The 15,918-nt window shown below is 37.4% G+C and overlaps 2 protein-coding genes across 3 annotated transcripts; one reads left to right on the forward strand and one right to left on the reverse strand.

Annotated features, from left to right (window-relative positions):
• Positions 1–224: 224 nt before the first annotated feature.
• Positions 225–6,868, reverse strand: LOC112574561 (putative hydroxypyruvate isomerase). Of its 2 annotated transcripts, XM_025255719.1 has the most exons (9): positions 6,553–6,867; positions 5,964–6,075; positions 5,144–5,255; positions 3,238–3,316; positions 2,614–2,663; positions 1,958–2,027; positions 1,659–1,793; positions 1,063–1,152; positions 225–983 (listed from the first exon to the last, which is right to left on the reverse strand). In XM_025255719.1, the coding sequence occupies exons 1-8, from the start codon at positions 6,827–6,829 to the stop codon at positions 1,106–1,108; spliced, it is 882 nt and encodes a 293-aa protein (XP_025111504.1). In that variant the 5' UTR covers positions 6,830–6,867; the 3' UTR covers positions 225–983; positions 1,063–1,105. The 2 variants fall into 2 exon arrangements, with proteins under 2 accessions (XP_025111504.1, XP_025111503.1); XM_025255718.1 differs by having other exon boundaries at positions 225–1,152; positions 6,553–6,868.
• On the forward strand, positions 6,817–15,918 carry LOC112574565. Its single transcript, XM_025255731.1, has 12 exons — positions 6,817–6,946; positions 7,406–7,743; positions 8,272–8,523; positions 9,747–9,953; positions 10,363–10,686; positions 10,978–11,212; positions 11,506–11,695; positions 12,019–12,164; positions 12,809–12,913; positions 13,241–13,356; positions 13,626–13,702; positions 14,466–15,918. Exons 2-12 carry the CDS (start codon positions 7,528–7,530, stop codon positions 14,722–14,724), a joined length of 2,127 nt encoding a protein of 708 aa, XP_025111516.1. The 5' UTR covers positions 6,817–6,946; positions 7,406–7,527; the 3' UTR covers positions 14,725–15,918.

Here is a 15,918-nt window from a genome sequence, read left to right on the forward strand (position 1 = left end):
TTGGTCACCCGAGACGATGTCGCATAGCGTGAACAGAGATCGCATTCTTCCCGCTGTCTTATACAGTAATAATTAATTTTTTTTTTCTATTCACTTGTATTTTCTCACACCGTCTGTGGGTAACTCTTTTAACATGCCGATCCCCCGATTAATATTGAGCACGTACCCACAGGACTGGAAACATTTTACATCATGCAAATCATGCACACACTCAACATCACAACAAAACTTGATATGTCTGTTTATTGAGGTCTGGTTAATGCAAATTGTTATTATCACACAAACTACATCACATGACGTTCATTATACAATTAAGACGTAATTCTGGCATCTAATTAAAGTGTGGTGAGTGCACACCGGATAAGAGTTTCACATTGCACTCAAAAAGCTTTTCTTATCATCAATTATTCCATTTCTAAAGTAAAACAAATTAAAATTGACTAGTAATTTCTGGACTTGGAAGCATTTCAATACACAGATGCACGAATATACAAACATGCACACTGTATATACATACAAAAACAATTTTATGAATAGCAAACAACATCAATTAAAAGTACTTTCAATCCATTTTATTGTCTATGTAATTAAAAAAAATGGATGTCAGAAGCCATCTGATGTTATTTACACATGCATGAGACACCGAATTATCAAGCCCTTTCAAATTTTCGCATATCATAGAGCCATTAATTGCTGTTGGTCTTGCTGAACCTATAACTGTAATTTTTTTCCTCAAGACATTGCATTAAATGTTTACAAGCAGCCCCCCAAAAAATCCCACAAACAGAATTCCCAAAGTGCCTTATTTAGAACAGTCTTCCAACTTCATTCCAGAGCAAGAAAAATTGGTTTAAAATTTCAGCTCACACACACACACACACACAAAATCAATTCATTAACATGCCTGAGAGGCCTTCATAGGTTGAAATAGATATTCTGATGGTGTAGCAAGAAAGATCAGAAGAGAAATAGCTGGTATACATGAGGAGAAAATTATATTCAAAAGTAAAATAACAATGGTGCATGCTATACTGTTATTACATTTGATACACTTGCACTTGCAAGCTTGTCCACTATAAGTATATTATTTATATATCTCTTTCCTTCAACAGCCAAGTTCTTTTAACCATTTCAGCCCTTCAACTGTGTTTCCTGAAAAGGGAGATAAGACATGTCCATTAACCCCTAACATACCAAGCCTGCGTCATCAACATTGTTTACCAAGCTGGGGTCCTCGAGGACCCCCCCCACCCTTTTTTTTAATATAATTTCTCAACTGTTTAATGTGACAGTTTACTCAAAGTAAGCTTAGGGGGGATTTATGAAACAATATTTCAGCAATACAAGCATTTTTGGAATCAATTATTTTGATCATTTCAACATTGTTAGCGAATATAATTCATATTCTCTGATACCATGGTAATATATCTTGGCTGGACTGCTTCCAGATAAATATTCCACGTTAACTTCTAGAATGAGGCCAACACACAAAGAGCAGACAATGTGAACTCTCAAGTTGATGGTGGTACAAAAGCTCAAACTTTACAGTCTGTTGTATGTTCAGATTACTGGTTCTAAGTGGAGGTGGAGGATTTTTGCCAAACAAATCAAGAAATAACAACTAGGTAACAAATGTGATTACTACAAAGATGCTTCACCTCTTGGTTTGTACTCCAGTCCAATGTATCCATCGTATCCCATTTTTTCTAGAATGCTGAAGACATATGGATATGAAATCTCACCATTTGTGTCTGGCTCACCTCTGTCTGGCACCTGAGACACCTGGATGTGACCTGCAAAAGCAAAAATACTCCCATCACTGTGCTAACAGGTATTTTGGGGTCTGAAACAGCTGTCTTCCATCAGTATATGAAGTTTTAGATTTGCAGACACATACACTTGACAACACACAATTGAAATACAACACAGAGGAACTATGAGGTTTCCAAACATTTACCTATATATGGAAACTGTTCCTTTAAGTTTTGAGTAAGGTTCCCATCCATGATTTGGACATGAAAGAAATCCTGGAAATAAAATTAAGCAAACAACTTTCATACAATGGATTTTAGTTTAGTTCCACTGAATTTATTCTTGAACATGAATTGTCTTGTGCTTCAAGGCAATTCCAAAGTCCATAAAATAATGAACAATTACATGTGTCTGAGCATCATTAGAACTTTCTGTTAACATACTCAATGAAGACCTTTAAGAATATAAAGATCTTCAAAACTTAATAAAAACAGTAACTGATCATATAAACAATGCAGTTTAATGAGAAGCAAGCACGACTCTCCATAAAAACAACAATTTTTGAAAGCTGCCATGTTTTTCTTGCCCACTCTCACACATACACATCCCTAAAGCCTTTTACAGTTTGCTTCTAGCGGTAGAAACCCAGCCTGCAAGAGTTTTGGCATTTTGAAGGGTCCCTAACTGGAGGACAGGTGAAAATAAGGGCTACGGGCGATTAACCATTGCACTAGCCAAGGCTTTTTTTTTTTTTTTTTTTGCTTTAGAACATTCATGGTGCTTGGTAACAGATTTCTTCCTCATCATTCTGCTCCTACATGTTTCACTATGATAAAGTGCACAAAAATATTCAGTACTTACAAACTGAACCTTTAAATTTGGGTGATTGATTCTCTTTACATACTCCAAAGCTGCAAAGAAGAAAAAATACAATTTTTCATACACAAAGGCAGCAAAGTTACATGTACTTCAACGACACCAAGTCCGATTGTGATGCATGCACCAGTACGGCCCGTGCCTCCGTGTTTTTCAGATTAATTTAACCCCTTTACGACTTAAGGACTGCAAGTGTATGTCGAAGGCATGGCTTAATGGATGAGAACATTAGATGGGAAAGTGTTAACCGTGATGGTGAACTCTGTTCACCAGTAGATTTTGGCGGGAACGAGGCGGGAAATTTACTCAGGCCAAGGAAGACTTGCCCGAGTCACGACTTGTAAATCTCCCGAGTTGAGATTTGAGAGCAGACCAGGGCCGGTAGTGTCCATCGATGTGGGCAGCCCAGGCAATCATTTTGTTGTGTATTGAAAAATGCGCATTTGTCTGGTGCGAGTGTGTTGTTAAGCCACACGTGCCGTGACAAGTTTGGTGACCCCCGCGTGATCAGAGGTGAAAGTACGTTAACTCTTTAGGACAATGATGAGAACGGTAGGTATTTAAAATGATCTTGAATCAATATGCAATAAATTCTAGCATTAAAGATACCTTGGTGTGGATGGAAGAGAAAGTACTGAGGCACAGACAGGCGACTGTTGACAGCCTCTACCACTGCTAAAATCCCTTCCTGCAACAAACACATTGATTACTTTTTTATGTGGCAACATGTAAGCAATGCACATAATTCCACTATAACATCTATCGAAATGCCTATATGTATCTCACCGTCCACTGTCTGTTCGTTTATCATTACTGGTCTGCGTAGCGAGTACGATCTGCCTTTGGTCGTGGTGCTGCGCATTACAAATACCCATTATAATTATTACTATTAAGGAGAGTGAGAGAGATGGGTACCGCCCTCATGTAAAACTGGCCCCGAGAAAAGTGAGGCCTCTAATATCTCACTTCCTAACGACCTGAAAAAAGCTCATAGGATACCTTTACCTTTTCCTTCTGAACAAAGACAATTATATCTGCTTCTTGCGGGCGCTAAGTTTTAATTATAAAAGAAATGTTACAGCACTCGCTGCGTAAAAATAAACGATGAAAGTAAAAGAAACTACATCTCAACTCACTTATGTCCGAAGATTACTACTTATAACTAAGAAAACACCTCTTGCATTTTTTACTCAGAACACTTTGGGTTTTTTCCCAGTCAACAGAAAGCCGGGTTTGAAGAATAATGGGAATTGGTCGCGTGCTCACAAAGTAGGCCGTACTCACGACACAGCTGCAGTCACTGGGGACTGATGATGTTCCTTCCCACAAATATCTTAGCAAAGACTCCGCTTCTAGAATACAAACGTTGAACTGGGTACCTCCGCTTCTTTGGGACGGGTGACCGCACCCGTTTGTCTGTAACGCCAACTCTTGGATCAGCAATATCGAATCCGTCGATGCTCACTTTAATTGTTTGATGGAGCTTTCCCGGTTCGCATCTCCTTCTAGGATTAGTTTCATCTTCCAGCGCTTATAGTTTCTGTGCCTTGCCTGGAAGACACAGCCTCCACTTCCCCAAGTAGTGTCTTAGTACTTGCCGTGTCTCTCTGGGAACTGGGAAGTGAAGCGCTGGCCGGTGCATTCTTTCCATATCCCCTTCATGAATCTTCTAAACTATTTTTTTTTTAAATTTTGGTACTCATGTTTTTGTCATTTCTCACTCAACATGTGAGGACTGGCCTGTTCACACCGTGCTGACTCAATTCACACTAATTGCCTACCGTGTCACCCGTCTGTGACGGCCGCCTAATAATAATAAATGAGTAATTTATATCGCGCATAATCATGCTCATGAAGGAGAATGCTCTCAGCGCTTAACACAAGTAGAAGATATGGACAGAATATAAAATATGGAAGGATGATGTTTATTTGCTTAGATGGGATGCCGTAGTGGATCATCAGCTCCAGATGACGTCCTTGTCTACACTGTCGAATGCCTTCTCGAAGTCCACAAAAGTTATAAAGAGGGAGGATTGCCACTCAATAGACTGCTCAATGATGATACGGAGGGTGGCAATGTGGTCAGTGCATGACCTATCCTGGCGAAATCCTGCTTGTTCTGGTCTCAGTCTCATCTATTGCCAAATCAGCACCTGATTTACGATGGTAAAGGCTAAGAGAGTTGCCCTCCATGCTAAACTACTTACGTTCACTGACACCGATGGCTACTAGACTATGCAACTGTCTGCTTCTTTACCTTTTTTCCCCACATCTCCCAGATTTTAACTAGAGTGATCCAAAAAAAAAAACAACAACAAAAAAACCCTCACATGCAGTAAGATGTTAGATGATATGCATGTTTTTATAAATATAAGCACTATTGTCATATTTACCAAATAATGTTTTTATCCCTTGGGACCTAGCTGCAGGTTTGTTCTGTTGTTCTACATTTTATAATGTAAATACTGCTTTTATTTCTAAAAAAAACAAACAAAAACAAAAACAAAAAACATGCCTTTTGAAGCCTGTCTGCAGCATACTTCAGATTTGAAAAGAAAGTCTCCTCCATTTTCTTCACTATAGCTGTGTCTGCACCTTCTGGCTTTTTCCCAGCCATGATATGCATTCTGAAAACACAGTATCTCTGGCTGTTTCTATTGCATTCAGATATACATATTATAGTAGTATTTCCCAATGTGCCTCCATTTGTGTACTGAGAAGTTCATATTGGGGAGTAGGATATAGAAAATTAACTGGACAGATAAAGATTTTTAGAAGTAAAAATAACAGGTTTTGCTCCATGCCTGATCACGAAATATTTATTAAAAAGTGTAATTTAAAAAAAAAAACAGTTTTGGGACTTAGCACTGGCCTATAGTTTACCATGTTCTCTTACCTCTGGCATAACTGAGCAGGTAATACCATACCCAAGACTAACTAGTACATCTATCAGACAACTTTCAATACAAATCTGCTTTGAGTGGCAGCTGGGAAATGGAGTTAAAATAAAGGTTAGCATTAGGAATCAGAGGTAGGATTCTTAGAAGTGATAATTATCTTAAATCTTAAAACCCTTATTTCCTATCCTGACTACTTTGCTAACCCTAACCATCTTTTCCAGTTTCAAGTTGTATGTTATCGCATCCAAAAGCCACAGTATCAGTTTTCTAGCAGGACAACTGGCACAATTCACTATGAGGCACAAATGGCGCTGTTCTCCATGAGACTCTGCTGGCAGATTTGTGAACATCACTTGAAGAACTTGTTAAGGCTGCTAGTCAAGTTACAACCAAGACTACAATCCAGATCTGGACTTTTATGGTGCAGACTTTTACCTCTGGCAGTTAAGGGCTTTGGCATACTTGATAGATAACTCCAGCTTTTCTCTGAATTCGCTAACACGGTCTGGTAGTGCTGCAATACCCAAGTCACCTTTGGTGAGGTCCCCTGTATATAAAAACACAGTATGGTGGCTTACTTTTCAGTTGTCAACAATAATTTAACATTTACAGATGTACTAAGCATGTCATGCAACGCACATCAAATTCGTCAATGCAAAATAACATCTGCAATAAGCAATAAATGGTTGCTCTCCATATTTCTTGCAGATATGCTTTTAAAAGGGCAAACGGCTACATAGGGGTTTTGTTTTTATTCATTCATTATATTGATATGTTTTAACAAAATGACAAGAAAGTGGTTTCTCAACGCATAAAAAATTAACATCACATGATTTTTCATAGGGAAGAAAAGGAATCTTTAAAGGCCACGTATCTCACAGTTGCTGTTACACAGTAAGGCGAATGATCTCAATCCACGTCAACGTCGATTATACATGTACCCAGTTAACGACACAGAGATAATATTAAAATCAACATCTGATAAAGAAAACCAAATATTTGCCAAGCAATTGACGCTGCTTACCTGCGTACCCGTTGATAAGAACCTGCTCGAGGTCGGCTGCTTTGAGTGCCGCACTCAGGCTTTCCACACTCTCGCCGTAAGGGAAAGTGCATTCGACATATCGAAAGCCCGCATCCTTCGCCGCTTTGAACCTCTCAGCAAGCGTCGGGATTTCTTGAAACATCATCGAAAGGTTGGCTGCGAACTTCAGCGGCATGGTGGCTACGTTTCGTGCTGTCCTCGTCGCAATGAAAGCACGGAAACACAGTGTCGACTTGCAGACTGCGAGAAGCTTCATTTGCAGCGCTTGTAAGAGGTCAAAGTTCAAACGATGTCAGGGCAAAGGTCAGGGTTAGTGAAACAAAGTACTTCCGTTGTCTTGCGTTGTCGGAGTAAACAACATGGCGGATAGCAGGTTCGCGTTCGTGTTTATTTTGCTGCTACTAGCCTTTCATAGCATCCATTTGTCGTTAATTATTTTTTTTAAATTAAAATTTCAGAGCAGAAGAAACACTTGTGCTTACTAAGTTAATCAGAGACTAATCGATATGATCACTAATGCCGTTGAAAAATTATATCAGCTAGTCTAGGTTCTATTAAAGTTTATTTTTAAAATGGCGAATACTTAAATTTTCAACGAGAGGTTTCTCTCTCTCTGTCTCTCTCTCACACACAGAGTGCTCACACGTAAATAAATCTGACACACAGGGATGACGTAGTCTTCTAAGACGGTTTTAACATATGAAAACAAGATTTATATATATATATCTGAATGATCGTTGAATTTATCAGTAAATATGCAGATTGAGGACAGATATTGACTTATAGAGGAATGATGATTTTGTAATAATAGTGACATAATCTGTATTTTCAGGTTCATTTTCAAGTAGCAGAAAACAAACTCAACAATGCCTAAACTATACCTGAAAGAAATAGAACCATTTCTTCTGGCTTCTGAAAAGACAGACCTCACAGAAAAAGGTCGTCCCATCAAGAATGTTGAGACAGCAGGCCAGAAAGGTTTTTAATCGTCATTCAACAAAGCGCAACACCTCACTTATTGCCACCGATGCAATGTTGCTTATTTTGGAACTCCTTCAGGTTCTAGCTTTGCTGCAAGCCATGTCACTCAAGTGGTTCTGGCCAAAGTCGTGGATGAAAAACACCAACTTCATCTTCTTATTTAACATGGACATCTGGGAGTTTATTAAGGTTTACAGCTTTATTGATTAATTGAGAATGATGATCCTCAACAAACGACCACTGAAATGATGACAAGACTGAACTGCTACCGACTTGCAGCAACAAATTTCTTGGTCATCCTTGTCTTTCTCATTCTTTTTCCATAAGCAACTCATCTATCACCAAAATTTATGGTATTTATGTAAAGCACTCTGAGTAAATCATTGCAAAAGTACTATATAAATTCTCATTATCATCATTAAATGGAGTATGGTGTCATTGATCTTATTTTAAATGATCATCATAGTCAAGAATAGCAAGGACATTTATGCACATACATGCACACACACACACACATTTATACAAGTACATGCAATATTATCTGTGTTTAACCCTTTGAATTCCTCTCATTCTGACTTATAATGCTGCTCTATGGTCCTCAAGGAGTAATAAGGAATAAAAAACACTTCAGGCCCTTTCTGATCAATAACACAAACATTTCTCAGAATTGTCATAAGCAATAATTATTTTCCTCTTTCTTTCCTTCTATCCGAAAAGGTTGAATGTGGTGCATTCATTGGAATGCAGAACCATGATATCCCCAGTTCATCAGTAACCATGCAGTTTGCATCAATCATCTTTGGATGGTTTGGCTTCTTTGTGCTCTTTGGTCTCATTCTGCTGATAGTGAAACTTGTTCTCTGGGCTCGCCATCCACCATACCTGATGATCCATAATGCCAGACTGGAACGAGCATTCATCATCATTGTCCAGATCATAAGCCTTCCATTTGGAGCCTCTGCATTCAAGGTATGTGTGTATTTACTGTGCATGAGGATAATACTTAACATTTATCATTCCATATGTATATATTTCATCTCAAAATTACATATAAAAATGCTTGAAATGCTTATTGAGTAGAAGCTTGCACTCATTACTTACTAATTTTGCTAAGCATTCATCTTTTGAAAAATTGATTTAGTGATATTTTTGATTCTTTGTGTCCCTTTGGTGACTGATTGAGGTTGACAGATAATTTTTGCTTCACTTTAGCTACATATGCCACTGAACAGTCACCTTGTATACTTCCTTTCTTCTTCTTAGGGTTAATTTATAAAGGATATTATGTCGGTGACATAAAACCTTTAGCAAAATTTTATTTGCTCTGTGTTGATTTTCCATTGGAGTCCCTAGTGACACATCTTATGTTGGATAACATAAAAGTGAAAAAAAAAGTGCCTCAGAGTAAAATATATGAACCCAAAATAGTATTTGAAACTTCCATAAAGTACTTCTGCAATTTTGGGGTAAGATCAAGCAAATAGTATGGATTTGCATTGCACTTAAGAGAGCAAACATGAGCTCACACACACACACACACACACACACACACACACACACAAATACATACACCACACTCTATTTATAAAATAGTAAAGCCTAGCTTAGCCTAGTGGACACAGGGGCATTGGCTTCACTGTTTCAAGATCTGTGGAAAACCAGACCACGTCTTACACTGTCTGTCACCTCCCCTGATATATTAGGTATCCATTTTTGCAACGTAGACTAGTGGAGGTTTAGTTCTGATGGCCTTCACAGAAGGCTTTAGAGTTGATTAAAGATTACAGTTCCTCTCCAATTAAGTAATAAGGAACTGTATCCTGAAATATATTTGTAAGGGGCTTTAGTAACTAACTTGAACTACCTATATTAGAGGAAAGAAAAAAAACCTGAACAAGGATAGAGTACTATCAATGCACTGTTTTCAGTAAAGTTTTTCCTTCTAGTTCTATTCACTCCCAGTGGAGCATAGGGCCGCCAGTTAATGTGTCTGCAGTTTCTGTAGCATTTTATTTTTTGACAGGGTGGGGTTGCTAGCCCCACGCCCAACCTTCCCCCTTCATCCGGGCTTGGGACCGGCAGGTTACCCGAGTGGTTTCCAGGCTGAGTTTTCAGTAAAGTTAGTACAAACTAATTTAATGGGATCTATCTGTAAAATACTTTGGCTGTCTATGTGCTTGCTTTTCTTTTAGGTTTTTCAATGTGCCTCAGGAGGGGAGCTAAGCATTGACAACAACATCACGTGCTGGGAGGGCTTACACTGGGCCTACCTGGTGCCTGTGATAATGGCCATCATAGGACTGTATATTGTGTTCCCAGCTTTCTTGGTATGGAGGATCAGACAAGCTGTGATGGCAGCTTCTGAAAATCACCATGAAGACTATTTGAAACTGAAGGAGTTAAGTGCTTTTATCCTTGGAAAACACATCATTTGGTTATTTTAGCTACTTTATTTTCATTCCTCGGCTATTTGTGTGTATTATCACTTGCTTTTGTCAAGAATGCATAAAATATCATAAAGAACATATATATTGCACCTCAGTCATATTTTATTTTTTCCTTTTGTGCATCAGTTACTCAGGACATTAGTAAGCTACCTGTCGTTATCTGATCTTATATTATTGTTGTATTTGATCTATTGTAATATTTTTGTGTAATTTGTTTACATCATCTTCCAACTATTTTAACGAAGTGCACTTTATATATCTATTACCAGTTTCTTTAATTTTTTTAAAATTTTTATTGTTTATAAAGGTTACAGTGGATCATCACTTTGATATTTATGATATTTATATTTATTGTCTACAGGTGGAGTACATGTCTGGACTGGATGTGGTATGGGAAGTTGAAGGGTTCCACATCTTCTCTTCTTTCCGCTTAAATGCAGTTTATTATCGCCCTGTCATCCACACTCTTAAGCTGATCCTTTTGGTCATATATGCCATGGCATACCAGCACATCACTGTACAAGCTGTCCTGGTTGCTGTTGTTTTGTTCATCATGGCAGTCACTGGTGGGGTGCTGAGGCCATTTCGTGTTATGCTTTTTAACATTGTATTTGTTTTGGGTTTCTTTTGCCTTGCTGGGGATGCAATCTTTGGCTCAGTCATCACACAGTACTCTTCAGTTGAGGTGAGAGAACTTAGAACTGCTTCATTTTTACTAAGTACAAAGGGTAGAAAATTCTAATGATGATTTGACAGTGTATTTTTTTAAAGAAATATCTAAGCATCCAGATATATTTATCATTTCAGTGTTTTTTTCATGCCAAAACATTCTAATTTCTTTATTATTTCCTGATGTAAAAATGCCAAAAATCTTATTAATTATTTCATAATGTGTTTTTTAAACAAATGCAAGAACTACTTTTTAATTTTGCTTTTTTCATATTGTATTTTTCAAAAATTTTGTAAACATGCACAGGTCTCATCACCCTGGCTGGTTGATCCATACAGTCGTTGGATCCTCACTGTTATCAATGGTATCTTATCTTTGTCACTGGCTGCTTTTCTCCTCTACCTGATATCATACCATCTGTGCTGCCATGGATGTTCAGCATATCCCCTTTGGCCAGTTATGACTGCTTATGAATACAAGGTAGAAGGAGTTGAGACTATGAAATATTTAGCTACTGTGCTGCAAGGAAGAGCAATAATTGGTAAGCGAACAAGACAACTCAGTGTTTTATTTTAAGTTCATCCAATGTTTTATCATGTTCTTCGTGTATTCCACATTTTGCTGTGTCTAGCAAAATAGAAATTACATTTGTACAACTTCCTGATCTCACAAGTCTACAGTAAGATGTAGATAAAGGAAGGGTTCTTCAGAATAAGCTTTTTAAATATCACTTTTGTTGAAGGTTTTTTACAATACTAATGCTAATAAAATTCAACATGAATATGGGCATAAATCATGGCATTTCACTGATATGGATCTCTTTTATGTTTTCAGAACATTGCCGAAGGTTGCCAGCAATGTTTTCCCCAGTTCATGAATTGTCTCACCAAATACAAATACTTAATGCATACATGCGAGAATCTGAGCTGATGCATGATGGGTTGCACCCAACACTTTGGGCAGTCCTGGATGAAATGATTGATTTGTATCAGCGTCTGGAGCCACAGTCACTTTTTGGAGGTTTGTTTATAGATAGGTGTGAGAAGAGAGATTATGCGCATATGTGTGTGTGTGCATATATTATATGTGTTCCTATGGTTTAATGATGCTATTATTAGACATTTCACATCCTTCTGAAGCTAAGTTCTTGTAGCAGTAGAAAATCAAGAGAGAGATATCCATAGATATCCATCAAAAATAATTTACATGTATGATCTGATTTTTCTTGTAGCTCAACAGCATGAGGGAGCTGTAACTTATATGGGCTATTGCTGTGTCTTTGATATGTTCATATCAAACTGCAGAGAGAAGTGAATTTAATATGCCACTTTATATGTCTTGACAGAGATGGTTCAAGAACCTAATCAGGAAAAATGCAGCCAACTTCATGACATTGATGCCTATGTTTGCACGTAGACTGGCTCAACGAGACTATGATTTCATCCTTGTACCTCCAGTCAAAAAGAGACTTCTGCTGAAAATGTACATCATAGGTATGCCGTCCTTCAACAAAATAGCAGAACTGAAAAGGTTCTTTCAATTTGTTATGAAAATAGGTATTGGTCTCTGAAAACTTTGCAGGATCTCGGCAGGTAGCACATTACTTGATGAGAGCAAAACACTGGGATGTCTTGTGGCAATCTGTAGCTTTCAAACCAAAGCTTTATCAAGACAGAAGGCATGAGAAACAACTGCAACAATCAAGCAGCCTCCTCCAAGTTGACTTCACTGGACTATACATAGGGTTGCTTCAAGGGTTAACAGAGTGTAGTCTGCATGCATACCTTGCCATCAAATGTGTACCATGAGAAGTACTGAAAAGACAAGAAGCTTATATAAACATCTTGAATCCTTTTTCTGTCCTCATCTTCCATATTTCACATCATCAAATGATGATGACTTCAGATTTTCACAATACATGTATTCTCTTGTGCTTCTATTCCTCTATTGTATGATGTATATAATTGCAAGTGTGTCAGATATAATTAAGGATTATTAACAATTTGCTTATAGAAAAAGATGTATGTTGGCTTAAGTTGTAAAATTTGTTCAGTTGTCACGAGCAATATTTTTTTATTTGAAGTTTTAATGTTTAAAAATACAGTGTCTTCCTGTGAATAACCTTTTCTGCTATCAGCAATGCTGCGAGAAGGAAGCCGCCAGCACAAGAGGTATCAGCAGCTGACTAAGCCATCTCTAACTCGTATCTGGGAGGAATCAGCAGATAAAGTGAATATCACTGGTAAGTATTTTCACTTCCCCCTCAACCCCCTCACACACATTTTCTATCTCTCACACACACACATATTGCCATTCTGTGCTTTATTCATGATAAAGGATCAGAAAGCTGATCATAATCAAATGTTATGGCCTCGTAGATGATGCAGGTAAGCTGAGATAATTAATCCTTCCACTTGTTATCTAGTTGTCAGCAATAGAGCTATGTATTCTATGCAATAGGCTGTGTACAATGCTGTCTTGAGCACAGCTGCACATTTATAAGTGCAGGAAATAACTTTTACTGTCCCATCATCTTGCATCACTGACTTGGTTCGCCATTATGCTACAGAGGCCAAGGAGTATCATGAAGAACTGTACCCACCTCCGTTACAAGGTCCTGATATGGAGGCTCTCTATATGACAGGCAGTCTGGACACAGAACGGAGACTTTATGACCTAGATGTTGTGAGTTTTAAAATCTGACAATTCTTTTCCTAAGCTTTTGCTTAATTGTGTCTTCCTCCCTATCTAAATCTTCCTTGTCTTTCTCCATCAAAAGTGTATAAACAATTATAATATGAAAAGGCTTATAATATCAATAACCCAGGCAGTCAGATGTTTCCAAATCTTCCAGGTTTCCCTTAATATTATTTATTTAGCTGTGCTCATGTACACAAAGAAACAACATCTTTTTACTAGGAAGTCTATTCTCCTCTTTTTTTTTTTGTGTTGAGATGGAGGAAGAAGAAGAGAGTCTTGCAGCATTTTTGCAGAGGTCTCCACCAGTCTTGGCTCTCAAAGATGACTCAAGGTCTGTCAATTTTTATATATATTTGATGTGCATTCATGCATATTACCGTGTGCATATATGTGTGGAAATATATATGCTTGGTATGTTGATGTGGAAGTTACACTTGCATAGGATAATACTGCACTATATAACCTATTATTAAATGAAGACTTTGCCTTTATCTAAAGTGAAAATATAAATTTCTATTGTGATTGAAAAACATGTCATCAAAACTGCAATTGAAACTTAAAACACAATTGGTCAAATTTTGGAGACCAATAGCACTACTGGATTTAACTTTCATTCCTGGGCCAAGGCAATAAGAGGCATTGCAACTACTATACCCAGGGAAATGAGCAATACTCTTGATATCTTTTATCTTTGATAAGTGCTGAGAAAGATTGCAAAAAAAAAAAAGGAGATATTACAGAAAGATAATGAGCAAACAGTGATTGGTTATGTAAGACTTAGCACCAAAACTATTTTGTGAAAATCCTTTTCAGATATAATGGACAGTGTTGGGTTTCTGAATGAGTTCAAACACAAGAGAATAAAAATAAGAACAGATTCATTTATCTGAAATTAAAGTTTAAAATGCATTTATATTTTATTTTTAGGGATTTTTTGTTGTTGTTGCATATTTAAAAAAAATGCATAAAACATAGCATCGTCAAGGGGTTAGTAGGCCTTCAGGATTATCGTGTTCTTATCATGTCAAGTTTGCAACACTAAAAACCAGCAGTACTACTGATGTTTCCCTGAAAAATAAACTTCTGTGTTGTAGACGAGGATCTGAAAGCACTTCTGAAGGCCAGCATGAATCATCAGCGACTATGGCAGGCATAGACAACTCAAGCTTTGTAAGATCATTCAGCAACACAAGTCGGCCAACTGTAGTTGCAGCTGATGTTAGTAAAGCCCACACTGATGTCAGTCTGGCTGATCTTGAAGCCAGTCAAGGGGCAGACGGCTACACAGTTGACCATGGAAAGACCAACATGGTGTTAACAAACTTCAACCCTGGGGAGAGCAGCACAGACTGAAAGCAGACCTCACTTGTTTTCAGCTATTCAACTAATTTAAAATGTTAATCTCTCTCTTTTGTATCCAAAATACATTTTAACTGTGCTTTAAGAAAGAGCAATTAAAATTACTTTATGAATTTAAGAAACTGCATACATTTTGTGACTGATGATAACATTTATTTTGATAAATCACCATTGTTCATATTTGAAAACTATTTCATTTTTATAAATACTTCTTGTAAAAATGATAGTGAAATAATTTACACAGTTGTAAAGTGGGACCAATACCAGCCGAGCCTGCAAGAGCTTTAGTTGTGAAGACCTGTGGTATGTTCACATTACCTTCAGTTTATACCTGTATAAAATGTCAATGGGTGATTTGGAGGTGGGGGAGAAAATGTTCTGAATACTTAACTGCTTCCTTGCGACAGTGAGACTGCTCTTGCGATAAACTTTTCGTTATGTGACTTTGTCATATTTACATGCCAGATTTTCACCACAGTTTGATCATCTTCATCCCTGCTTTGAGTGCAGATTATGATACCTACATATTGTATTCGGGTAGATGTTATCATGAATTAAGTGAGTTAATTTTGATATTATATTATTGCACATGCAATTTGTTTTGCATAAATGCAAAACAAATTCATTGAAATGGTGGCACGTGGATAAACTATAACCAAATTTCTTGTGATAAATCATGTTTTATAATATTTTTTAAATGTGGAGCTGGTTTCCACTTGTTTCCTACATTATGATCTGAGACTTAAGTTATGTGCATGTTGTTAACATGTTATATGCAGACATTTAGTGTTTTGAAATATCTTTAGATAAAAATTTGGATAATTCAGAAGGTGTGCGTATAAAGGTCTGTATGCATTTGCAAGAGTCTGCAGCCTGAACATTGTGCTGTTAGGATTCTAACAGCATACTCCATAGCAAAACACAGCATTGTGCCATTCTTTTGTCACCTTGAACTGTTTGTTCAAAAACAAAGTTGCTTTAGTCAGTCAGATGACTTTATTTTTCATCTTTGATCTCTACACAGTAAAGAGCTGTAGCTAAGTCGTTCAGACAGACTACCTGGTCCTCCAACCTGCATGGAAATGCTACATAACCAACAAACCAGTCATTCCACTACAGAGTAGACAGCATACATGACAGAAATTAATGACCAAACTTGAAATGAAAAAAAACAAAACAAATAAAAAT

This window comes from Pomacea canaliculata, linkage group LG10 (genome assembly GCF_003073045.1).
Source record: "Pomacea canaliculata isolate SZHN2017 linkage group LG10, ASM307304v1, whole genome shotgun sequence".
NCBI lineage: Eukaryota > Metazoa > Mollusca > Gastropoda > Architaenioglossa > Ampullariidae > Pomacea > Pomacea canaliculata.

Bases quoted from the DNA above. Each gene is read 5' to 3' on its own strand.
- LOC112574561 (XM_025255718.1), bottom strand. From the start codon at position 6,829: ATGAAGCTTCTCGCAGTCTGCAAGTCGACACTGTGTTTCCGTGCTTTC. The intron at 2,664-3,237 runs GTATCTTTAATG...TCTTCTTTGCAG, and splicing joins TCTCTTCCATCCACACCAAG to CTTTGGAGTATGTAAAGAGA. The intron at 1,794-1,957 runs GTAAATGTTTGG...TTGCTTTTGCAG, and splicing joins GGAACAGTTTCCATATATAG to GTCACATCCAGGTGTCTCAG.
- LOC112574565 (XM_025255731.1), top strand. From the start codon at position 7,528: ATGTTGAGACAGCAGGCCAGAAAGGTTTTTAATCGTCATTCAACAAAG. The intron at 10,687-10,977 runs GTGAGAGAACTT...AAACATGCACAG, and splicing joins CACAGTACTCTTCAGTTGAG to GTCTCATCACCCTGGCTGGT. The intron at 13,357-13,625 runs GTGAGTTTTAAA...TTTTGTGTTGAG, and splicing joins GACTTTATGACCTAGATGTT to ATGGAGGAAGAAGAAGAGAG.